Source organism: Elephantulus edwardii, unplaced genomic scaffold (assembly GCF_000299155.1).
Source record: "Elephantulus edwardii isolate Elephantulus edwardi_28Jun2011 unplaced genomic scaffold, EleEdw1.0 scaffold00005, whole genome shotgun sequence".
NCBI classification, from domain to species: Eukaryota; Metazoa; Chordata; class Mammalia; order Macroscelidea; family Macroscelididae; genus Elephantulus; species Elephantulus edwardii.
The window spans coordinates 5571354-5597258 of NW_006399755.1; the positions used below are offsets into that span (position 1 = coordinate 5571354).

Sequence of the window (25905 nt, forward strand, 5' to 3'; positions counted from 1 at the left end):
GGATTGATTCGGTGACTGGGATAATTGGAATGGGAATGTCAGAGACAGTGAGATTGGCACAGGACAGAGGGGAGTTTAGGGCTATTGTACATAGGGTCGCCATGAGCCGCAAGCGACTCAACGGCACATAACAACAACAACAACATGGTTTAATACTATACTTTCAAATAGACTTTATAACATTTTATCAGGTTGCTATGGAACACTTGGATGGAGTGGCATCTACTTCCTAAACAGCATGCCTCTGTAAACTATGAACTTTGATAAACGATAGCTATAGAAAGCCTTGGGTCTTTTGTTCATGGGGTTGCTATGAGTTGTGCTCAACTCAATGTCAATCAACAACAACAATAAAAATGGAACTTTGGTACTCCATCAGAGAATCTATGAACTTGAGGTAAAAGTGATTTATGAGATTATTGGGTCAAAACAACTACTAAATGAAGGAGTCCTCCTGACAAAAATCTCTGACATATCATTGTTAATTTTGTGAGCTGTTACCATTCTTCAAAGAAGTACAAGCTAAAATAAAGATTTCCCCATAATCAGAGTTAGCATATCTAGGGGAGGAATTTAGTGAACCAATTATATGCAGCATCACTAGTAAAATATTCTATATGATAATCTGAGCATTTGCTCTATAAACTATTTATATATTGTTGTGTGTCATCAAGTCGCCTGTGACTCACAGTGACCCTATGTACAAGAGCCCTAAATGCTGTTCTATCCTTTGCAAATCTTATTGTCTCTGACACATCTATCCCCATTACCCTAGTCACTGAATCAATCCACCTCATCAAGGTTCTTCCTCTCCTGCACTGTCCCTCCACCCTCCCAAGTATGATGTTCCTCTCCAAGGACTGTTCCCGCTTTGCAACATGTCCAAAGTGTGTCACATGAAGCTTCAGAATCCTTGCCTCCAATGAGCAGCCTCGCTTCACCCTCTCAAGGATGAATTTGCTTGTTCTCCTAGTAGTCCATGGTATATTCAATAATTTTCACCAGCACCATAGCTCAAAGGTATCAATTCTCTTTCTATAATCTCTAGTCATTGTCTAGCTTTCTGATGCATAGCAAGTAATTGCAAAGACCATGGCCTGTACCAGGCACACCTTAAGTCTCTAGACTGACGTCGTTGCTCTTCAGTACTTTGCAAAGGTCTCTGACAGCCAACTTTTCCAATACAATTTGTCTTTTAATTTTCTGGCTGCTGGTACCAAGAGTGTTGATTTTAGAGACAGGCAAACTGAAGATGCCAACAATTTCAATCTCTTCACCATCTATTATGATACTGCTAATTGGCCCAGTGGTGAGAATCTTTGTTTTCTTTTTTTTTTTTTTTTGAATCTTTGTTTTCTTGATGTTGAGCTTCAATCCATACTGAAGGCTGCAGTCCTTGACCCTTGACAGCAAGTTCTTCAGGTCCTCCTCACTTTCAGCAAACGGTTGTATCATCTGTATAACAGAGATTATTGAAAAATCTACCTCCAATCCTAAAGTAACACTTGTTCTCATAGAGTCCAGACTTCCTAATAATGTTTTGCATATAGATTGAAAAGATATGGAAATAGGACACATCCTTGATGCAGCCCTTCCCAATTTTGAATCATGCAGTGTTTCCTTGCTCTGTTATGACAACTGCTTCCTGGTCCAAGTATAGGTTTCACATGAGCACAATCAAGTGTTCTGGATTCCTATTCTTCTCACTCAGCCATAGTTTGTTGTGATGCACCATAAAAATGCCTTTGCATAGTCAATGAAACACAGACACACATTCCTCTGGTACTCTCTGCTTTCAGCCAAAATCCATCTGACATTAGCTATAATAACCCTAGTGCCACTATCTCTTCAAAATCCAGCCTGCACTTCCAGCAGTTCTCTGTTGATGTGCTGTTCCAGTTGTTTTTATAGATCTCTCTCTCTCTCTTTCTCTCTCTCTCTCTCTCTCTCTCTCACACACACACACACACAAACACACACACACACACAATTTTCCTTATTTTCTAAAATAACCAAGGAAAGGCAATATTTTCTTAGTTGTTGTTTTTTAGTTTCTATCAAATTTTCTGGTTAATTCACTTTAATTCGGTCAGGAGAAAAATGTATTTACTATTTAAAAATTGTAAATGCTTATTACAAAACTCAAACTCATTACTATCAAAATAGAACTGACTCAAAGCTGACCCTCCAATAGGTTTTCAAGTTTCTTTAAATTGCACAAGAGTAGATCTCCTGGGCGATTAGAAAGGCCAGGAGGTAAAAATTTTGGGTTAGTCATAGAACTCACTATGTTGTTGTTGTTTTTATGTGCCGTAGAGTCGCTTGCGATTCATAACGACCCTATGTACAATAGCCCTAAACTCTGCGCTATCCTGTGCCAATCGCACTGTCTCTGACACTCCCATCCCAATTATCCCAGTCACTGAATCAATCATTTAGGAATATTCTCCTTATGTATACACACTTGAAAACACATCCTAGCAGACTATCCAGGTTTAACCAACACGGGGCTCGGTTTTCATTACTTTGTATCATGGATATTTTCCCATAGAACAGGCAATATTTTATTAAAATGTCTGCACTCCATTATTATTCTTGAATCAAATATCTTTAGTAACTCTGTCATTGGTTCATAAATCCCATACAGCAGAGAATTTTAATGTGCAACTGCATAGCTGATACTAAAACATGTACCTTTGGAGATAAGAGTGCACTTGCACCTAATTAGAACTGTTTGAAATTTTCACACTTTCAATAAAACAAACAAATATGCCTCTTGTCTAACGTCAATTTCTGTCTGTATCTTATCAACAAAATATTTATCTGTTGTGTAAAATAAGAGTAGAATGAAAAAGAAAATATGTTAGTAAATTATTAGCTCTTTCTAAGTTACAACAAAGACTCTGATACAGATTTAATTCATAATGACAAAGCACAATTTTTCTAAATGGATTTCAGCTACTCTAAGTAATAATAAACATGGCTTACAGACAATAAAACTTTCTGATAACTTCAGAAAGGAGCTAATTTTACTCTTCTGACATTTAATGTTAAAACTTTAACATAGTGTTTCTTAAAATTTAAAAATAATTGAAAATAGATTCAAGTTTAGATGGCAGTAGAAGTCATTTGAGATACTCAGAGGAAAAAAGTATTCTTTTATCATAAATACTTCAGAGGTTTTGGAGGATATGATATTTTAATAAAACAAGAAAATACAAATGACTCTTAATAGTATTATTTTTAAACATCATTTTACATAAACGCACTTTTGATAAAACTAACAAGCTTAAAGAAATTATTTTAACACAGTAATTTTTCACAGATTATTTTATGTTCTTAGAACACAACATTTCCCCCCTTCAGTACTTATACTATTGATTACTAGAAGAATTAAGAAGTTAGTTACCTCTTACAAAGTGATAGGAAGTCTTTCTGCTAATTTAAGATTGTTCACCCTACTGGCTCTCAACCTGGAAATTGAAAGCTGCATAGCAGGAATATCTTAACAAGGTGATAATGGGCAAAAAGTCATCCTTACTGTGCTATTGAAACATGCGTGCTTAATAGCCTTGATTTCCAAGGCAGTTGTAGTTTGGATTTTGTTTTGGTAAGGGGGTTTTTTCCTACTGAACCTGAAAGAAAACTCCAGTCCATGAAAATGGGCCATTTAAAACATAAGACTTAAAAAATACACTGGATTCTGAAATACCATCCCTGCCAGCAGGGGTCAGGCCACAGACAAGATATGTAGTGGATATATTCAATCCTTTATTTATTAATTTTAAAAAAGTATTCATCACAGGCCAGACACTGAGGTTGAGATGAATTTTAACTCACAGTCTAATAGGGGTTGGAGACATATAACCAGTGCTAATGCTAGTAAACTGGCTCATCAAACCAAAGAACTTTGAAGTTTACCAATTTCTGTGGTATAAATACTCTCACTATGACCATTTTCAAGTTCTAAACTATTTACTGTATTCACAAAATTCCTGAATATTTAACAACTGGTTCTTTTATACAGATAGATATTAATCTCAGTACTATATAAATAATAACTTCAATCAAATGTTTACAAGTTAACACCAATAAGTGCTATAAGAGATAGCTATGAAAGTGCTTCAGGTTATACAAATTTAATGAATTAAATTAATTTCAACAATATTTCTTATTCTTTAGTTAGTTTTATATCAATCTGTCAAGTTCTGGGAAGGAAATAAAAGTAAGACAAAGTTCCCCCCTCCTTGGAGAACACATAAATTATAAGACAGACTAAGTTCACTACATAAATGAAGTACGAGATACAGTATCACTCTATGGGGGAAATAAGGAAATGTTACAGTTTTGTAGAGAGAATATCAGGAAAGTTTCCTAAAGGATCTATCTTCTTAAAATAAATATGGGTCTCTGAGTAGTGTGATGAAGTCAAGGGAGAAGAACTGAAGGAACTATAATATCTTCAAAAATAGTAATGCATATTCAAAGACAAGCAAGTACTCTCATTTGATAAAAAAAATACATGGAAAACCGAATATTGACTAATTTTTTTGGAGTTAATAATTCTGTGTTAACCTATATTAGCTCACTTTTATTTCCACAATGAACTAAAGAGCTACTGGCAAGTAATACTACCATTATATTAATTTTACAAAAGTTGATGTAGTGGCATTAAAGGAGAGTGAGTGTGGGAATTATGAAGTCACTAAAATGCAGACTATGGGGTAGAGTGAACCATGAACTTGATTGTAGACTATCACCCAACAAAAACTCCCTCACTGCCACTGAGTTAATTTCTATTTTTTTTAAAAAGACATATAGACTCATTAGAAAGTTTCATTCCAAAGAGCTCAACCACCCTCCTTAAAAAGAAATATGGTGGAGAGGCTCACTAAGTTAATTTATATTCATAACTATTATAGGAGCTTGCCCATCTTTCTCACCAAAGAATGATTATCAGGTTTGAACTGCTGATATTTTAAACAATCCAAAGGGCAATGTAGGACTTCTTTGTAGACTGCTGTTACTGTTGCTGTGCACATCAAGTTTCAATCAACTCACAGGTGACCCTCCAGCAGGTTTTCTGATGTGGTACACTGCAGAGGAGGAGACTGCCTATTTTTCTCCTGAGAAACAGCTCATGGTTTCTAATCACCTGTCTTTGGTTTGGCAGTTTTATTCCTTACCACTGAGCAACCAGAGTTCCTTTATAAACTATTTTCGTTGTTATGTGCCAGCAAGCTGACCTTCTGCAGGATGCATCCTGTCTCTGCACCTTGTCAAGCTATATGCAGAACAGATCATCATGGAGCCCGGGCTGTATGAGTATTAATGTGGCATCAGGATTGAAGGAAGACTCATCAACAACCTGCATTACGCAGATGACACAAGCCTGCTTGCTAAACCTGAGAAGGGTCTAAAGCACTTGCTGTAGAAGGTCATAGATTGCAGCCTTCAATAGGGATTGAAAATCAACATCAAGAAAACAAAGATTCACTGCACTGGGCTGACTGACAGCATTACGACAGATGGTGAAGAGACTGAGATGGTTGACAGCTTTAGTTTGCTTGGCTCCACAATCAACACTCTTGGTACCAGCAGCCAGGTAATCAAGAGATAAATTGCACTGGGAAAGTCTGCTGTCAGGGACTTCACCAGAGTACTGAAGAACAATGATGTCAATCTAGAGACTAAGGTGCGCCTCATCCAGGCCAGTCTTCACAACTGCTTGGTATGCATCAGAGAACTGGACAATGACTAAGGATTATAGAAAGAGAATTGATACTTTTAAGCTATGGTGCTGAAGAAGACTGTTGAATATGTCATAGAATGCTAGGACAACAAATAGGTTTGTTGTGGAGAGGGTGAAACCAGGCTTATAAGCAAGGATTCTGAAACTGCATCTGACATATTTTGGACATGTTGCAAGGTGGGGTCAGTCCTTGGAGAGGGACATCATGCTTGGGAGAGTGGAGGAACAATGCAGGAGAGGAAGACTCTCGATGAGATGGACTTATTCAGTGAGTGGGTAATGGGTATAGGTGTGTCGTAGACAGTAAAGTTGGCCCAGGATAGAGCAGGTTTCAGGGCTACTGTACATAGGGTCCCTGTAAGTTGCAAGTGACTGACAGCACATTAACAACAACAGGACATTTAACAGAGAAATTCATTCAAATCAATGGTGGAAAAACACTTGAGAATTCTAAATTCATACAAACACTGAATTTTAGAGCTTGAAAAATTCTTTTAAATCATATCCACCCTCCTCTTTTTCTTCATAGATGATTCAGATAAAGAATAGTTAATAAAATATTCTCAACTCCTTGTCTCTGAATCAGAATTGATTCACACTTGACCCTCTCGTGGGTTTTCAGAGGCTCTAAATCACATAGGTGTTGGAGAAGGGTACTGAATGTCCCATGGAATTCAAAAGGAATGAACAGAAAAGTTTGAAGGTACAGTCAGAGCATTCTTCGGAGAAAAAGATGATAAAGCTTCGTCCCACACATTTTGGGCATGTTGCTAAAAGAAGCTGTTCTTTGAAGAGGGACATCACGCTTGGAAAAGTGGAGGGACAATGGAGAAGAGGATGATTTTCAACCAGGTCAACTGACACAGTAACTGCAGCAATAGGCTCAATGTGTCCGAGATTGTGAGGGAGGCACAGCACAGATCAGAGTACAGATCTGTTTTTCATAGGGTTGCTATGAGTTGTACTCAACAGCACTTAACAACAATAATAATAACCACTCCTCCTCTTCAGCTGTGAGATTCATATCACCAGAGAGGTGCCACCTTTGAGTTAGTAGTGCACTATGATAAGGACTACAATACCAGGAGCAATCGACAATATTACAATAAATGGAGAGAAGACTGACATTTTGAACAACTTCATTTTACTTGGATTCACATTCAACAACCAGGGTAGCAAAAGTCAAGACATCAAAAGATGTGTTATATAGGAAAAATCTGCTGCCAAGGACCTCTCCAAAGTGTTAAAGAGCAACCACATCCATTTAAAGATTAAGTTGTACCTGATTCAAACCTTGATATTTTCAATTGTTTCTTACACATCTGAAAGCTAAACAATGAATAAGGATGGCTGAAGAAAAATACTTGTTTATAAACAATAAATAAAGGTAACCTCAGATTGTGATCCTGGTGAAAAGGACTTAATATCTCTTAAAACACCAAAAGAAGAAATCTGTCTTGGGGGAAGAGCAACTAGAGTGCTTTAGAGGGAAAGATGGAGAAATCTGGTCTCACATGCTGTAAGCGTGTTGTCAAGAGTGGCCTTTCTCTGAAAGACACCTGAGGCTGTGAAAGAGAAGTAGACCCTCAACAAAATGCAGTGACACAGTGATTGTAATAATGAACATGGCAGAGGTCATGAGAATAGGGCAGGCTAGTGAAAGGTTCTATTGTTCATAGGGCTGCTATGAGTTTTATGCAACTAGACAGTACCAATCTAACACCACCACCAAGCACTGTACTACAAGCTAGCTAATTGATGAATCTCAGTCACTCTGTGGGAGAAAGATGAGGCAAGTGTCATCTCAAAAGAGCGCTTCAGAAGCCTGATGGAAGGTTGACATGAGTAGAAATCAACTGAATGGCAGTGGGTTTGGTTTTGGGAGAGCTAGTGTATGAAGCTATTCTAGGCTACTAACTGAAAGGATGGAACTTCATGTTCATTCGTAAGTATCAAAAGACAGGCCTTGACATGTGGTTACTAAAGGTGAGAACTACGGAAAATATTCAACACATATTCAACACAGCTCTACTCTGACACACATGGGCTGCCAGGAGTCAGACAACTTGACGGTAAATGACTTGGTTTTCAGGCACCATGGACTACATTAAGTGTAATGGAACACAGACATTCAACATCTATTTTAAAGTTCCAAGACATTTAATATTTTTGCTAGCAAAAACTGTGGGTTGTGCCAGTTCTGCATTAGAAAAAAAAATCAAACCAAAAGAGTAAAAAGCAAGCTACTCAGGATTATTCATGTAGCTTGTTAATGGCAGAAGGAAAAATAGAACTCAACTTCCCTATAACATAATGCAGTGATCTTTCCACTATTACAAAAACTAACTTCCCAAAATCTGTACCATTACATCATTACATTTGGAAATCACATATAAAAAAATCATATAAATCCTCATTTAGAAGGAAAGTACCAAGAAATTATCTGGCAGAGGTTAGCAATTATGAATGCTATACTCTATTTTAAATTAGAAGTATTATTTTACACCTTTCTCCCTCTAAGTACCTTATCTCAGCATCATTTTAACAAATAACTAAGAATTTATATAGTAAAACCAGAAGGATCCTCTCAGGGTAATTCCTTAGAGAAAGTCTAGGTTATGTCAACATTACTGCTTAAAATATTCAGAGATACCTTATTTCTGCAAATGTCTTTGGTTACAATTAACCTCAATGTTTAATAGATTGTTCTTAAACATCATTCTTTAGCACATCTACTCTGTCAAAGCTCCGCTGGCCTAGTGTTAAAGAGCTGCACTGTCAACCCAAAGGCACTGGTTTAAATCCACTAGCTGCTTTGTAGGACAAAGATGGGCAATCTCATCCCATGCAAAACTGACTGCCTCTGAAAACCCACTGGAGGTCAGCTTTGGGTCAGTTTCAACTTGATGGCATATAAAAACTCTGGCAAATACAATGATACATAGAGTAATAAAACCAAGAATGTGGTCACTTTATTAATTCCCTTTTAAAGTTTTCATAATAAAAAAAGGCAAATAAACACATCAACCGATCACTGAAAATGGTAAACCCTATGCCTGCCACATGTGCAAAGGGAACAGTGAAGCTAAGGAAAGGCATGTAACTTGAATAACCACAGATTACTGAGATTGAATATCCAACTGGCTCATTACATCTAGCTTCAAATTACTTTTGGCAGTTTCAACAAATCAATTTTCTCCCCTTCACAGGATAAACACTGGTCATAGTTATTCAAAACCCAACAGCACAGGCTATATAAGTCAGTTCCTGAAATCTAGGAGAATTTTAAAGCAACAGCCAGTATGACATATATAATTGTTTTTAAGACACTAACTACTATTTGAATTTATGACATATAAGTATGTCAAAGCACTAATCATTAAGATGATTACTATAGGAACTAAATATATTACAAAAAAACTCCAGTTCTAGCATTTGAAGTTGCAACTACAAATGAAAGGATTAACTAAGGTAGTGCCATTCTTGTAATCAAACTTTACAATTATACCAATAGGAAATAACACACTAATTACAACACTGCATTTCTATAACACCAAAGTCCAACCTAAGTGATGTATCTGAGAAAAAAATGAAACAAAAGTGATGCATCTTCATATTCATTATCATCAATAAAAAATTCTACCTGCAAGAAAACAGCATCTTTCTAAAGTTCTCTTATTTCTAATGTGAAAGATAAGGGTACAATTAAATGATGCTTACCTAATATTTAATATTTTTTTAAAGGAATACATGTAAGAGAAACTATTTCACATTTTAATTATACAAAGTCAAATAGTCTGGAGACTAAGGTGCGTCTGATACAGGCTATGGTCTTTCCAATCACTTGTTATGCATCAGAGAGTTGGACAATGACTAGGGAGGATAGAAGGAGAATTGATGCCTTTGAGCTGTGGTGCTAGAGAAGAATATTGAATGTACCCTGGATTGCCAAGAAAACAAACAGATTCATCCTGGAAAGGGTTAAACCAGGCTGCTCTTTGGAGGCATGGATTCTAGGGCTTCGTCTGACATACTTTGGACATGTTGTAAAGAGGGACAGGTCCTTGGAGAGGGACATCGTGCTTGGGAGGGTGGAGGGACAGTGTAAGAGGGGAAGACCCCTCTATGAGGTAGACTGATCCAGTGACTGGGGTCATCGGGATGGGTGTGTCAGAGGTGGTGCGATTGGCACAGGATAGAGCAGTGTTTAGGGTTGCTGTACATAGGGTCACTATGAGTCACAAGCGACTCGATGGCACATAACAACAACAAAGTCAAATATGTTAAAATATATGGCACCTTTGACAACAGAGTAACAGAACACAAAAAGGACTAAAAGCAAAGCTAAAAGTTTATTTTCAATTAAATATAGTCTAATTCTAATACATGTTTTTGAAATTCAAAGTGTTAAGACTGGAAATTTTGCTAATAATCTCACAATTTTATTTAAATATAATTTTAATACTTTCTTTCAACAAGACTATGGACTCTCTTCTATAATGCTGTTCAACTACCTCAACTCAACTCAGTGAAGATCAGTTAGAAATGACCAATAATTGACCCTTCAATGGGTTCCCTGAGAACATAAATAGCTAGTGGATTTGAACTGTCTGCCTTTTAGATGGCAGTGCAACTCCTTAACCACTAGGTCACCAGACAAAGGAAATGGGCGGGGGGGGGGGAGAGAAAGGTCTCTAGCTTCATATTTACTGTACTCAAGAGCAACGGTGTCTCTCTAGAGACTAAAGTGCGCCTGATACAAGCCATGGTCTTTGCAATCACTTGTTATGCCTCAGAGAGTTGGACAATGACTAGAGAGGACAGAAGGAGAATTGATGCCTTTGAGCTGTGGTGCTGGAGAAGAGTATTGAATGTACCACGGACTGCCAAGAAAACAAACAGATTCATCCTGGAGAGGATTAAACCAAGCAACTCCTTGGAGGCAAGGATTCTGGGGCTTCGTCTGACATACTTTGGACATGTTGTAAGGAAGGACCGGTCCTTGGAGAGGACATCATGCTTGGTAGGGTGGAGGGACAGTGCAGGAGGGGAAGACCCTCTATGAGGTGGACTGATTCGGTGACTGGGGAAATCGGGATGGGTGTGTTGGAGGCAGTGTGATTGGCACAGGATAGAGCAGGGTTTAGGGCTGTTGTGCATGAGTCACAAACGACTCGACAGCAAATAACAACAACAACTATCATAATGTGATGATAATATACTTTTATTACACGGATAAAGAATTTAACTGTCTGTAAATAGATTAAAAGAAACAGAGAAAGTTAATGTATAAATCAAATTTTCAACTTATCTGGGATAAAGTTAGACATAACGATCTTTAACTCTCCTAACTAGTTTAATGATTAAGAGAATCCAAGAAAGGTGGGAAGGTGGAAGCAGAGGGCTGAAGATATGCAGGGGAAGAGGGGATTAATCATGGAGTTGTACAATTTGATGGGGGGGGGGGTGTGTGAGGGAAATTGAAAGAATCTGTTCTTGAAAACAATGTATTCGAATTCTGTAAATAAAATAGTATAATTTTTTTTAAAAAAAGTCATCTGCAGTACTAATATTTAAAACAGCCTTAGCTTTAGAAGAGAATTATGCAAGTAGATACAATGCACTGAAAATGGGAAAATTATATATTAAAAAAAACTCAGGAGATATGTAAAAATTCTAGAGTTGTCTATATTTACCATCTTTAAAATAAAAGCTACAGTGTGTCTCTTTCACAAAATAATATTCTCTTTAAAACAAAATTTTCACAGGCCAAAAAAAAAAAAACCACCATAAAATTTTCTTAATGAGGAACTTATATGAACCTGATTTTAAAGGCTAGGTACACAAAATTTCATTATATAATTATGTAATAATCTCCCCTAACACAAAATGAAAATAAAATTCAAATTATGTCTGTCAAACAGGAAATCATGGCACCCTAATCTAATAATCAATACATATAGAAGACAGAGACTTCTAATTTGAATAAATGTTGTAAATTCTTATTTTCTTCTTACAGCATAGGGAAATCCTAAAATATCCCTATGTCTTTTCCCTAAAATAGTTTATTAATGCCAAATTTCCTCCTACATATATAAGCTTAAATTTCCATTCTACCATCTTTTGTTTGTTGAAGTGTTTCCGGTCATTTCAAAAGTTTAAGGAGTTGTTTCCTCTTATCTCTCCTATATCAGGTCAACTCACATTTATTTCTTGAATGTTCTTTTTTAGATCATTTAGAATGATCTTTTTAAAATAAATACCAACATTAATGTTTATTCTTATGCCATCAATTATTCCTACTTTAAAATTAAACTTTTGTGCTACGATGTTTCCAGAAATTATTCCATAAATCATTATCTGGAATAACCATGGCCAGAAAGGGGAAAAAATTCCACTAAACCCTGTTTCCTTGTCTTCAACCATATGGGTACCATACTTCAGGACAATGCAAAAGAAAATTCTGTTGACATTTAAGAAATTCTATTCTATTCTAGTCTATTCTATTCTATTCTATTCTGAAATCTAATTTTCTTTACACTGTCATTCACAGCATTATTATTTTCCAAAGTACCTTCTTCCTCGTTTCCTTCATCCTTTTTCATCAAGTGTCCATGTTTAGTGTTATTCCTCCCCCCTACCGCCCTTTCTCCATCCCCTTGCATTAGCAGTAAAATAGATGTAAAGCTTGGTGTAAGTCCAAAAATATTATGATCAAAATACATACTTAACAAATTGTTTGGCTAAATCTTTCATGTATGATGAAAGATTATTACCACAATTCATTAGCAAATTATAGACTTTGAAATGTAGGCAGACAAATATTTGGCCCTGTATCAATCAATTTGGACCAGCTGGGTAGAAATTCACACAATTTCAGGAAACCCGGGAAGTGAGGTGCGCTTTCATTTTTCATTGACTTGAAACATTAAAGAAAAATTATCATTCTATTAAAAATGTCCACTTTTCAAGAATTTGGTAGAGTCACCTTAGTATGGGGTTTATTTTCAGTCAATTACTACTATAGTGACCAATAAACTGACCAATCCTTGTCTAATGTCCTCAGAGGCACTCTAATACTTGACCATTATAATCCACTTTAAAGGCTAAATATGTAATAATAATTCTGTCGCTTTCAGGGGATGGGGAAAAGTGAAATGGTTCCTCTACATACACTAAATAAGCCCAGAAACTAATTTTGCAGTTATTCCTAGTAAATAATATCATTAACATTCCTCCTCTGAGCCTTCCTAACCTAGTAAAGTGACCCTGTACAAAGATTCTGATTGATCCTATGTCTGTCTGCTTTGGTTAAGCTACAAGGCCATATATGATGACAGCTGCACTTTGGGAGCAACTTAAAACAAATTTCATCTTAGTGGCATCTAATCCAGTGCTTGGTACAAGACGCATGGAAAAGTCAGTGTCAAAATTAAACAATGCCGGCTTTGCAATGAGCAGATGCTTTTGCCTTGCAGCTGTAAAAACCTTAAAACAATCCAGCACTCTACTGTCTGGTCACGAAATGACCACAAAGCAATGAATACATTTTGTTATTTATAGAAAATGTTTACTATGAGCTTTTAAACTCTTTCCCCACTTTTCTTTATAAAAAAGGGAGGGGTTTAAAAAATAATGAGAAATAAATTGAGGCTAATGCTTAGAAAACGTATTCCTAAAAGAAGCAACATAATGTATTTTTAAAGTGTATTTACCATAGTAAATCATCTACCAACTATGGTTTGATAGCATGAAGATGATACACAAGACATAGCAGACAAAGAAAAAATTAGCACAAACAGATGTTTGGGGTAGTTATGGCCAAGTTACTTTGTTTTATAAAGATAAGCATGTAAATGATATTTTTACTTCCTGGTCTTAATAAACTTAGTATATTGCTTAGCTAATATTTCTGAGCACTTAACAATTACTTATTCACCCTTTGATTTTATCCTTGCTTTCCACATGGGGAGAGGATTTCTGAAAAGGATGAATGAGGAGGGTATTATTTATTACTATTATTTTCTCAGCTTAAATAATATAGTAATATAATAATACTGTGATCTATGAAGAACTGTAGTCTTTCCCAAACTTTACCTCACAGGAACAAACTTTATCTCTATTCAGGATTTTAGGGTCTAGTATTTTAATACAGAAACAAACTTTTTTTTCAGGAGGTCAAAGTCTCCAACCTCTGTGCCAGTGAAACCAAAGACCTGCTCTGTTTAAGTAGGTATATGACCATATGGTCTTAATCAATCTACTTCTATTAACTGCGGTTAATGTTTTGAAGATGTTTCTTTATTGTCCCTATAAGAAAAATAATCTAGCAGCCTTACCTTTTCTTTCAAATAGTATCTTGGAGGGAAAAATACAGTAAGTTTTTCTTCAACATGCAAATTTTTTCATAAAGGCTTTCTGTCCCCAAGGATATCAATTCATTAACACCTTACTGCATATAAATTTCATGAGATGCTTTGTTGGTTGAAGATTTGAGGATTCTTACCAAAACCCAGTCTACAACAGACATTTCAATGAAATCCCAAAGTAATGTTCACAGTAATAGGAATGAATACAGTTTTATTTTAATATCAAAAAGGCATGAAACTCTCATTGATTAAAAGAAACAAAATCTTAACTATTTTTATAGTTGCTTTTTGCACTTTTGTATGCTGTCTGAAACATATGCCAGGTAAAGTATCAATGCTTTATGTCTCTAAATATAAATTCTACATATTCATTTAAAAGCTAGATTAAATATATGGAAAAAACTATGAAATATTTACTTCCTATTAACTTACACATTGCTGGTATGATTTACTTGTATTCTTTTCTAACAGCTATATTTAAAAAGAACTTTAACAATGGTATCAATCATATTTGCCAAACAATAACATGTCACATAAAACAAAACAAACTTGAAAATGTAAAATTAACAAAATCATCGACATCTATTTCTAGATTTACTCCCTTGTGTCTTAATTCACATAGTTTAGAATAAGAACTAATTCTTTTACAATGTCAGCATTTCAAATTTCAGTATTTATATGCTAACTGCTTTAAAATCAAGTTTTTAAAACTATAAAACTGCAGAAACCAGAGTCTCTTTTATTTCCATGCTGTTCTGTAAAAACTTCGGTTAATAACCAAAATTTTGCTAATAAAACTGCGTGAAAATATTTTGTTTTGAAGGTTATTATTAACTAAACAATTTCAATTTACATTTAATACATCACATATTGTAATAGCACCATATGGAAATTTGCAAAAAATAGTGGGCTCAAATAAATGGTTCTCTTTTAAGTGTATTTTATCCTTTTGGGTCTCAATAACAGCAATATGTTTTTAAAGTACATATTTTACTAAAAAAATACATATGTAAGTCACAAACCAAAAGCTAACAGATGTGTGACTTCTAATTAGTTATAATAATCTCTGCTTCAATGCCATTAGAATGCGCCTTTCTGTTCTTTTGAAAACTAAAAAAGCTCTCCTTTGAATTTTAAACTGTCAGAGTGCTTCAAAGTCAATGTACAAAATTTGCTTTGATTAAAATTTTGGACATCTACAGTGATAACTTTATGAAAGGAAAATATTAAAATATAATTATCCTAAACAGACACAGTCTTGTGAAACTAACCCTACATTCATGTTAAAACACAAAGACTTGAATATAATGAATTTGATTCATCCAGGGACACAAAGCTTCACCACAGTAAACTCAGTCAACTGTTGCTCTTGCGCCTATATTCATGATGCTTAAATAGCTCACTTTAAAACAAAAAAACCTCCAATTGGCTTTTCATATACCCACCCTCCCCAAAAATAACGCACTTGAAAAACTCAAATGATATGAAAGGCTTCAAGGCCTCTTTTCTCCCTTTCATACGCTTTTTTTTTATTTCTGTTTGCAGTAATCTGCCTTTCTCTTTCTCTTTCTCATTGCTACAGAGCAAGCGAGGAGGCTCAGAGCTTTGAAAAGGGGGCTCAGTGTGTAATGGGTCCACTAGAATTAATTTACTTGCACCAAATCCATTGAGCAGAGGGTTTCTCCCCCTTCTCTCTTTCTCTCTCTCTCTTCTCAAATCATTTGGAGTCGAACACAGCCCCCAGCCTTTGTAATTCTAGTAAAGCACTTAAAGTGCACAGTAGGTGTTCATGAGGACCATCTGGTCAAAAGCAAAACAAGCTGCTGATTTTGCCTTTGAATAGAATGAAGCAAGTGTGAATTAGTCTCTTCAATTAGCACTATTACAACCTGTCAAGTGCATATTGTAAAACAGGATTATTACAGTATTGGTCACCAGTGCAATTATTTACTCTCTGCCTTTTCTTGCATATAAAAATGTCTTATGTTTATTACTTTCTGATAACTGAACATAATTTCTTTTCACCCAGGATTTCAAAACTATCAAAATAAAAATCACAAATTATTAAGCATGGTCAGCTAAGATGTTAGGATACAGGTATCTTAAGTAAGAAAAGGCTAAAGTGCTGCCCTGATTCTTAACAAAATTTTATTGTTTCTAGCTTTTTTAAATGCAGGAGAAAAATTCTTTCATAGGCTGGAAAAAGAATTGCCACTGAGTGTGGTGGGAGGGGGTATTGGTTTCAAATGGCTACATTATAAATATTAAACTTATTTCCTAAAGAGATAATTTAGGAAACTTATTTCGTAAGGCAATTCCCAGAGAATCTCAATATTTCTACAATGACTACACTAACATTTTATTTGAAACAGTATCATTACGATAAATCTGTTAACTCGAAATTAGCAATACATGTATTATTTAAAAGACATAAACTCATAATTTTCTTTTTTGAAAGATGAATAAAGTTTTACACATTCACTGCACAATCCTTAGGAAATGATATTTCATTCTTGCTAAAACGTCATTTGTGTTTTAAAACAAAAAAAATCAAACCATGATCATGCTAATTAAAATTCATTCATTCTAATTTAGCCAATGTTTTTCCCTTACAGTAAAAACAAACCAGTTACACTTTTAATTAAATAACAGTACAATTAAATTTACCCTCTAGCATATGCATCTTCTCAGCTATTCTAGTCTTCTTTCTGTTTGGTACCAGCACCTCCAATTTTTCCCATACTGGAATTACTACCCCTCCCCAAATCATGGGGGGTGGGGGGAGAACACTTGCAAAAACATAACTCACAAAAACAACAACTAAAACCTCCTAAACATTTATAGAAAGGGCATGTAAATTAAGAAATTATAGTCAAAATCCATTACTAATAATTTCTCATTAGTTTGATCTGTAAAAATGACATATTTAATCACTGTTACTGGTAATCGGTATTAAAGAATAAGCCAAAATACACATTAGCCAAGTAAGCTAGACACAACATATAAACCTGACAGAAGGTCCAAATTTTCACAATTATTTAGTCAAGATTCTGATTAAGGATGCTATGATTTATATATTTAGTTCACTTCCTGTTAATTCAAATTCCACTGGCTTTTTCTACTTCACAATCACTTCATGTTTGTACAACCAGGTATTAGTAATGGAAAGTTTTCCTGCTATACGTTAGATACATATCTTTGTAGGTTTTAGATATTCACCTTTCATTCTCATTAAAGATAAAATTAACATTAGTAGGAACATTGGAAATACTAAGAGAAATCTGAAGATGACTAAAATTATTCCAATAGCTATTCCTTATGCTTCTCATTCTACATGATTCAGTACCCAAATTACTTAGGTTTCTTAGTATGGTTATTCTGGGTCATGTCTGTATTTCTTAAGCTTGTATGACACCTACTCTTAAATAAAAGTGTGTATTTGGCCTAATAGAAGCTTTTGCAATAGTAAGATGGACAACAAAGAATCAGTTTCCAAGAAAAGTTGGCTTGATTTCAAGGCCTTTATCCCCTTCCACACCTGTTTTTAGGATTTACAATAAGCAAATCAATCTTCCCCCCCCCTTTATTTAACCAATCTCAAGTGCATTTGTAGTCACATATTTTAAATAGTAGTATTAGGAATGACTAGAACCTGTGAGAATGTTTATACAATCTAAATTCTCAGTACAAAAAATTCATTAAAATAAGGTAGTAAGCTTGTTTAAATATTCAAAGAAATTTACTATTTTAAAGTGTGACAAGCAGCTAATTAAGGACTCAAAAAGGTGGAAAGCAGACTGTCACAAAGCTACTGTTATAATATTTTTACAAGCTGTTCTGCCATAATGGGAAAAGAGGGACTTTTCTTAGGACTGTCTCCAAATCTCTCCATTCTGATCTCTTTATATTATCATTCCCTTCTCTTCAAGGAGGAGAATTTAAGTAGGAAGATTTGTAAAGAGATTTTTTTTTAAAAAAGAACCTTAATAACTCAGCAGTTTAAATTAAAATCTAGAACACCCAAAGGACACAAGTCATGCATCGTGAGGCATGAGACCACAGAGGCAAAATGAACAAACACTTGTACAACTATGAGTTTATCACCACTATGTTGCAGGAACATATGGTCAATGAAGAGTTTATTTGACTTTCGAGCTGCATTGCTATTCTATTTTCTAAAGAATTGGTCTATTTAAATGTGTTTTTGTCCAATACTATGTTAAAATCATAATGATTTTATGACTATTAAACACTTGTATTATTTAACATAAACTTCTCTTTGGGGAGCTTTCTCTTGAAAAAGCAAAGACTATGAAAAATTAAAAATATTCCACAATTAGTAGTGTAGGGGTTTTTTTAGTAACACAAAAATAAAACACTACACTATAACAGAGAAATCATCAAGGTTTTATTTTTCATTTTCCACATTTCTCAGTGTAGTTTATTGGTTAGAATTTATTATTAAAATAATTAAGCAGGACAAGAAAGAGATTCTTAAAACTGTTCACAGAGATAAATGTATACTTTCAAATATATGACATCATTAAACCTGCATATTAATAATAAAAATACATTTATAAGGTAAAATCGCAGAAACACTTCAAGATTTTACTCTTTTATCTTGGTGCAATCAATGTGACCTTTAATTTTGCAACAAAAAAGGGGTGGGTAGGACGTTACTTTATGATTACAACATAGGAACACTTTGTCTTCCTCCTGAAACTCCCCATGTATTCTACAAGTTTAAGGAGGTAAATTGTAGGATTAGGCCTGTGTGATTCAGAGCCTGGTGAGTGTGATCTACATCCTTGTTCTAAGTAGTACAGAATAAAAAAAGACTATGCATAACTATCTACTCCAGAAAAATCACTAATACTGGAAACTACATTTTCTTAGCAAATTATATTACAAAATGCAATTTTTAAATCAACTAAAAAAATAAGAAAAAGGGGGAGGGGAAGAGTAAGCAGAGAAAAAGAAATAACCAAACTCTTGCCATGAAAGAGTATCTGTCTTGACAAAAATATTTTAGGACATTTTTTAGAAATAATATTTAGAAAAGGCGATGAAAATCATTCACTGTTTTCCAATCCTTTAAGTTTAAAAATATATCTGATGATCTAAATAGCAGGCCATGAAGAACAGTTTCAGCCAACTGTGGCACACAATAGCACATTTGCAGAATCTGAAATATTTCTTTAATAATTGATGTAGTCATTTTGAATCATTCTGCATAGGATATCAGGTGTGAGCAGATTGCATTAACACTGCTTAAACATATCAACTTGTCAGTATGGCCAACTCGATTTCGGAAATATTTGCAGTATTTTCCCATCGAAACAGTAATAAAGGCAAAATAAATATATGCCACTACTTTATAATCACCGAACATTAATGAATATTTTATGTCTTTTTAAATCTCCCTGTTTAATTTAAAAGGGTGAAATTAAGTCTCCTCCCTGCAATATGCCAATTATCTGTAAATCAAACAATAACTTGGCCATTATGCTCCTTTTTGTTAATATAAGAGAAGCTAATTTGAAAGCAGTGAATGGCATTTATAGACTATCAACTTAATAGTCCTTTCTGCCCCCTTGTGGAAGAAAGTGGAAATACACTCAAACTACAGAAACTGGCACTGTTAAAAACACACATACCTGCCACCAAAAACAAAAAGACTGTTTCATTATCGAATAATAATGAAAATATTGAACAATAATGAAACAGTCTTTTTGTTTTTGGTGGGATGTGACCATTATTGCAAAATCAGAAGGATAAATAATAAAATATGTATGAGGACAAAAGTGGTATTGGGGTGGTATCAGAGGGGTGAGGACAGGAAGGGGTGAGATCACAGAGTTGCCCAATTTGGTGGGGAGAGAGTAAAGGGAACTGGGGACCTAGAAAGGCAGGGTCATCGTGGGCATAGATCAACGGTGATTAATTTTATAAAATATAATTAATGGGTATGATTGTATGAAACAAAAATGTAAGCAAACCAGTATTATATAATTTTTTAGAAAAATGTTTGATATATAAAACTTTCAGTATAAAAGAAAGCAGCAGCCAATATTTATCCATCAGGTATTATCTTACTCTTCGATTAGAAAACTTAAATCGGCAACAGCATGAAATTTGTCTCATAAGTGTTTCTGTTGATAAAACTGAAGTTAATATGAAACTAACTTTCCTTCTTTGATTATATGCATATAACTCAGATTTTCATATCATAAAAATCAAGTAAATGCAAACCTCTCACTCAAAGTGGCTTCAAAGAAAGATTTAAAGATGTTAATTATCTAACAATAAACTATTCAATTGATGAAGAGAAAATAACTTGAGGCAATAAAAGCTATTTATGTCAACAGAATGTTATTCAAGAAGTGAAATTAATGGAAAATATATGAGAAAAATAAGCCATTAACAGTTAAGCAAATATAGAAACAATTTATGTATCCCTGGAAAAGAGATGAAAACAGTTTATTCTTTCAGCATGACAATAATTATGCTAAGGTACCTGGTCTCAGAATTAATAAAATAATCTAAGGTAAAGAATAATTCTCTGTTTAATAAATCTAATAAATTATTGTTGTCTTCATAATTTACAACATAATGTGACAGTCATCATTTTCAATGTTTCTAAACAAATCTTCACTTCTTTTTTTCCTCATGGATATAAAAACCTGACTTCTTAGGTGGGTGGGGCCACAGGCATACCAAGAACATACCTCTTCTCTCCTGGGGGGAAGTTCTTTTATGAGACAGTGGCCCTGGTTGGCCATAGTGAAGAAAATAATGACACTGTAAGTAAACTCTTCTCAAATATTGAGTTAAATGATGGTATCCAACAGAATCTTATCTGTAAAAATGAATATTGTCTACTGTTGGGATTATGCTGCTTAGGAAAATCCACTTCATATTCCTTTTGAAAACAGGTAGGATACAGATTATAAATATATTTGAGAATAACTTTTCAAATAAAACATATTCTACAACACGCATCCTTTGTCAATAAATTATAAACTAATACTGTGAAGAATTGCTATAAAATACATTACATAATAATGAGTTATTTTTAATAGAGTTTTAAGTTGATATTTTCAGAATTATCAAGAGCTCCCATTTATAACATCTATCTTTCTAGGTCACCATTTAGATTATCTACAGTAATCACTGATGCTCCAGTTAATTAAAATTAAGAGCCCAATAATGAAACATAAAGAGAGTTTCCAACCAGAACAGATAAGCCCTCTTTAACAGGGTCAACATTAGCTATAATGAGCTACCTTTATTCCTTAGCTGTGAGACATAACTCACCTCTTGAATGGTACTGCTTCCTGAGAAGTTCAGGTTGTACTCCCGCTGGACTTCTCGGTGGGTGATGATCAGCATGAAGTTTTGATTTAATGATTCCTGCAGGGCACTGAAAGGGTTGAAAGAAAAACAAGGAACTCAGAGATGAACAAGTTCTAGCATGCTTTACAGCTAGCTGCAAAAACCCCAGGAGTACCCTAACCTCCACACAGGCATGTCTGGACCCAATGTTATCATCTTTTCAACTCCTAAAGGCAAGAGAGCATGTTGAGAATCACCAAGGGGAGCTAACCTGTTAACTCTTTCTTTACCAAGGTGCTGTCAGATGTTAATTCTAAATATTTTACAAAAATAAGAATTTAAAGAAACTGTTATTGACTATTTCTTTCAACAGTGTCAAATTAATAAAGCATCTAATAAAACCAATTAGACTATCAAAATGTATACTAAAAGAGTGGCCCAATTCCAAGAAAGTGAACTATTTTTGAAGAAAACAAACATGCAACTATAATTTATAAATGCTATTCAGGACAAAAATAGGGTTTCTTACAATATTCAAGGAGATAGATTGTTTATGAAAATGTTAAAATACAAAGGAAAACAGAAATATACCAGTACTCTATCTGAATAGATGTACTGTCTACTTTAATTATCCTTGGAGAGGAACATCATGCTTGGAAGGGTGGCAGGACAGTACAAACTCTAGATGAAATGGATTGATAAGACTGACTGGACTGGGGCACAATGGGCATAGGTGTGGCAGAGACTGAGAGTGGCTTAGGATAAGACAGATTTCAGAGCTACTGTGCATAGGGTAGCTATGAGTCTCATGTAACTTGATGTCACATAATAACAACATGGCATTAAAAAATACTTTTTGGGGAAAAAAAGTTCTCACTTCCCCTTGCCTATCAGTAACTATATGAAGACATTCATAAAACATAAAGATTAAAATTATGCAGGTTAAACTATCTCAAACGTGTGCCCTATTTATTTCCCTTAATTCAAAGGCAAGAGATGTAAATTACTTAATAATAACACTATGAAATATTATTGATCAAAATAAAGAAAATTTGGTTCCAATATAAGTTTCTTGAGGAAGAACTTTATGTTCTAGTAAATTAAGTTTTAATAATGTCATTTATTATACCTTAGAAATATACTTAATAATAAAAAAGATAAATACCTCCATACATTTCCATGATACACTTTCTTAATGTCTATATTTCACACATTGCCTTCTGCAAAATTACTACAGGATTTAGGATTTTGTTTTTCATTTATTTATTAATATTAATGCAATGCATTGTACTATCCCAAAGTGATAAAAGAAAGCAACTAGAATTTACACTTCTTATCCATTAAAAACTTCAGGCACCATTAGGGATAAATAGGTAGATTTAAAATAAAAAAAAATTCACACACATGCAGGAGTGTGCGCACGCGCGCGCGCGCGCACACACACACACACACACACACACACACAGAGAGAGAGAGACAGAGACCATGAAGGGGAGAGGAAGAGGGAGGAGAGGGTGTGGGTTTAAAGGAAGTGGGAGAGGGAGAGGGTGTGGGTTGAAGGGGAAGAGGAAAGGAAGGGAAGGGGGAAGGGGGGGAGGGGGAGGGAGAGAGGGGATAACCCAAACTCACTGCTATGGGGTGGATTGCAACTCAAAGTGACCCACCATCCAGTTTCTGGGGTTGTAAATCTCTACAGAAGGAATCTTTCTTTACAGAAGGAAACAAGAACAACTGGTGGAATAGAACAGCTGATTTTTCAGTCATCAGTACAACATGTAAGACATGAGGGCTTAACAAGTACATTTGGTAAACTGGAAGAAGTAGTGAAGTGGAATAAAATGATAAATGAGAAAGAACGGCTTCTATGACAGTTGGGAGGGGGCTAAGATAAATGTTCATAAAGTATGAAATATGAAGAATAAAAACCTTATAGAGTTAATCCCTTAGAAGGCATGGGATTTTTGCTTGGTTTGTAGAAGGGAGATGTGTTACTTTTTCGGTTTGTATTTGTTCTCCAATTTTATTTTTTTTTTAAATTGGATTGCTTACAAAAAGTATGTATACATGTTTCACACTATTCTTCATTCACATTGTGCTTCATAAAATCATTCTCATGCATTGGTTTGTAAAATTAATAACCATTGGTCCTTGCTCATCATTACCCTGTCTTTTCGCTCAGATACTTCCTATTTCCTTCTTGCCCCTCCTCCACCCACCTAGCTGTGCAACTCTTTGGGTTCATGCCTACTCATCCTCAGCCCTCCCCACCTTGAGTTCTCATGCATGTTTTCCTACTTATTCTTCTGTTTTTTTACAATAATGGTCTTATGCCGTATTTGTGCTTCCAAGATAGCGTTAGTTCACTCAGCATAATGTTCTCCAGCCTCGCACAACTTATGTAGTATTTCTCTGAATCGTTGCTCTTGACTGCTGCATTGCATTCCATTGTCAAAATGTACCAAAGTTTCTCAATCCATTTGGTTGTGGTTGGATATTTGGGATGTTTCCATGTTCTTCCAATGGTGAGTAAAACTGCAATGAACATTGGTGTACATATCTCCTTTGTGTCTTAGCTCTAGTTTCCTTGGGGTATATTCCTAGCAGTGGAACAGCTGGATAATATGGAGTTTCTATGTTCAACTTTTTAAGAAAACGTCAAACTGTCTTCCAAAGTGGTGGCACCATTTAACAATCCCACCAACAGAGTATGAGAGTTTCCACTTCTCCACGCCCTCTTCAAAAATTGCTTGCTGTCCTACTAAACTTTCTCACTGCTACTGGGGTGAGACAGTATCTCATTGTGGTTTTTATTTGCATCTCTCTTATTGTCACTGATGGTGAGCATTTCTTCTTGTGTCTGTTGCACATCTGAATGTCTTCCTCTGTGAAAAGTCTTTCCATGTCTTTTGTCCATTTTGTAACTGAGTTGTCAGTCTTTTTATTCTAGAGGTCCAAAAGTATTCTGTAAATTCTTGTTATGAGACTCTTTGTCTGAGATGTTACTGCCAAATGTTTGTTCCCAATCAGTAGGCTTTCTTTTCACTCTGTTGGAAAAAGTTTCTGATGAGTACAGAGACTACCTTTACAAAGTCTCATTCATCAATTGTATCCTTGCCAGACTATGCATTTATGGCTGTACTTGGTAGTCTCTTTATACCATAGGCTAGGCCTTCTAAGCTTGGTCCCAGGTTGTCTCTGATACTCTTTATTGTTTTTGGCTTGATTCCACCTTGAGCTGATTTTTGTGTACAGTGTGAGATGTGGCTCCTATTTCAGCTTTCTGCAGGTAGCAGTCCAGTTTGGTGAAGAGGTTATAATTTCTCCATTTGATAGGAATTATTTTCTGGTGGACTACAAGTTGATCAAAGATAAGACAGAAGGGTTAATTTCTAGGTTCTCGATTCTGTTCCATTGGTCTATGTGCCTGTCATGGTAACATTACCATGCTGTTTTGGTTACTACCACTCTGTAGTAGGTTTTGAGGTCAGGGGGTGCTATGCCTCACACTTCATTTTTGCTTTTAAGAAGTGTTTTTTTTTTTAATTTGGTGTCTCCTTCCTCTTCAAATTAATTCCTAGAAAAATGAATGCTACTGTTGTTAAGTGCCATCAAGTCACCTGCGACTCATAGCAACCCTGTGTACAACAGCCCTAAACCCTGCTCTATCCTGTGTCAACCTCACTGTCTCTGACACACCCACCCCAATTACCCCAGTCACTGTATCAATCCACCTCATAGCGAGTCTTACCCTCTTGCACTGTCCCACCACCCTCCCAAGCAAGACATCCTTCTCCAAGGACTGTTCCCTCCTTGCAACATGTCCAAACTATGTCAGATAAAGCTTCAGCATCTCCTTTCTAGGAAGAACTTGTTAGTTTTCTTTGCAGTAAATGGTATATTCAATACTCTTCTCCAACACCACAGCTCAAAGGCATCGATTTTCCTTCTATCCTCCCTAGAGGACACTGACACATAGCAAGTGATTGCAAAGACCATGGCCTATATCAGGCACACCTTAGTTTCTAGAGTGACACCATTGCTCCTCAGTACTCTGGAGAGGTCCCTAATAGCAAATTTTCCTATCGTAACTTGTGTTTTAATTTCCTGGCTGCTGGTGTCAAGAGTGTTGATTGTGGAGACAGCAAACTAAAGCCATTAACAATTTCAACCTCTTCACCTGATGCTGTCAATTGTCCAAGTGGTGAGAATTTTTCTTTTCTTGATATTGAGCCTCAATCCATATTCAAGGCTGTAGTCCTTGACCCTCTGCAGCAAGTTCTACAGGTCCTCCTCAGTTTCAGCAAGCAGGGTTGTGTCATCTGCATAATGCAGATTGTTGATGAATCTTCCTCCAATTCCCCAGACTACTCCTCATATAGCCCAGCTTCCCGGATAATCTATTCTGCATATAGGTTGAATAAGTATGGAAACAGGTATGGAAACAGGACA

The 25905-nt window shown here is 35.3% G+C and overlaps 1 protein-coding gene across 1 annotated transcript in view; it reads right to left on the reverse strand.

Annotated features, from left to right (window-relative positions):
• The window catches only part of FAF1 (Fas (TNFRSF6) associated factor 1), a 548275-nt gene that overhangs the window by 324140 nt on the left and 198230 nt on the right, over positions 1 to 25905 (reverse strand). Inside the window, exon 7 of the mRNA XM_006879662.1 lies at positions 21439 to 21544. Coding sequence (XP_006879724.1) covers positions 21439 to 21544 — 106 coding nt within the window. The remainder of the gene's footprint in view (positions 1 to 21438; positions 21545 to 25905) is intronic.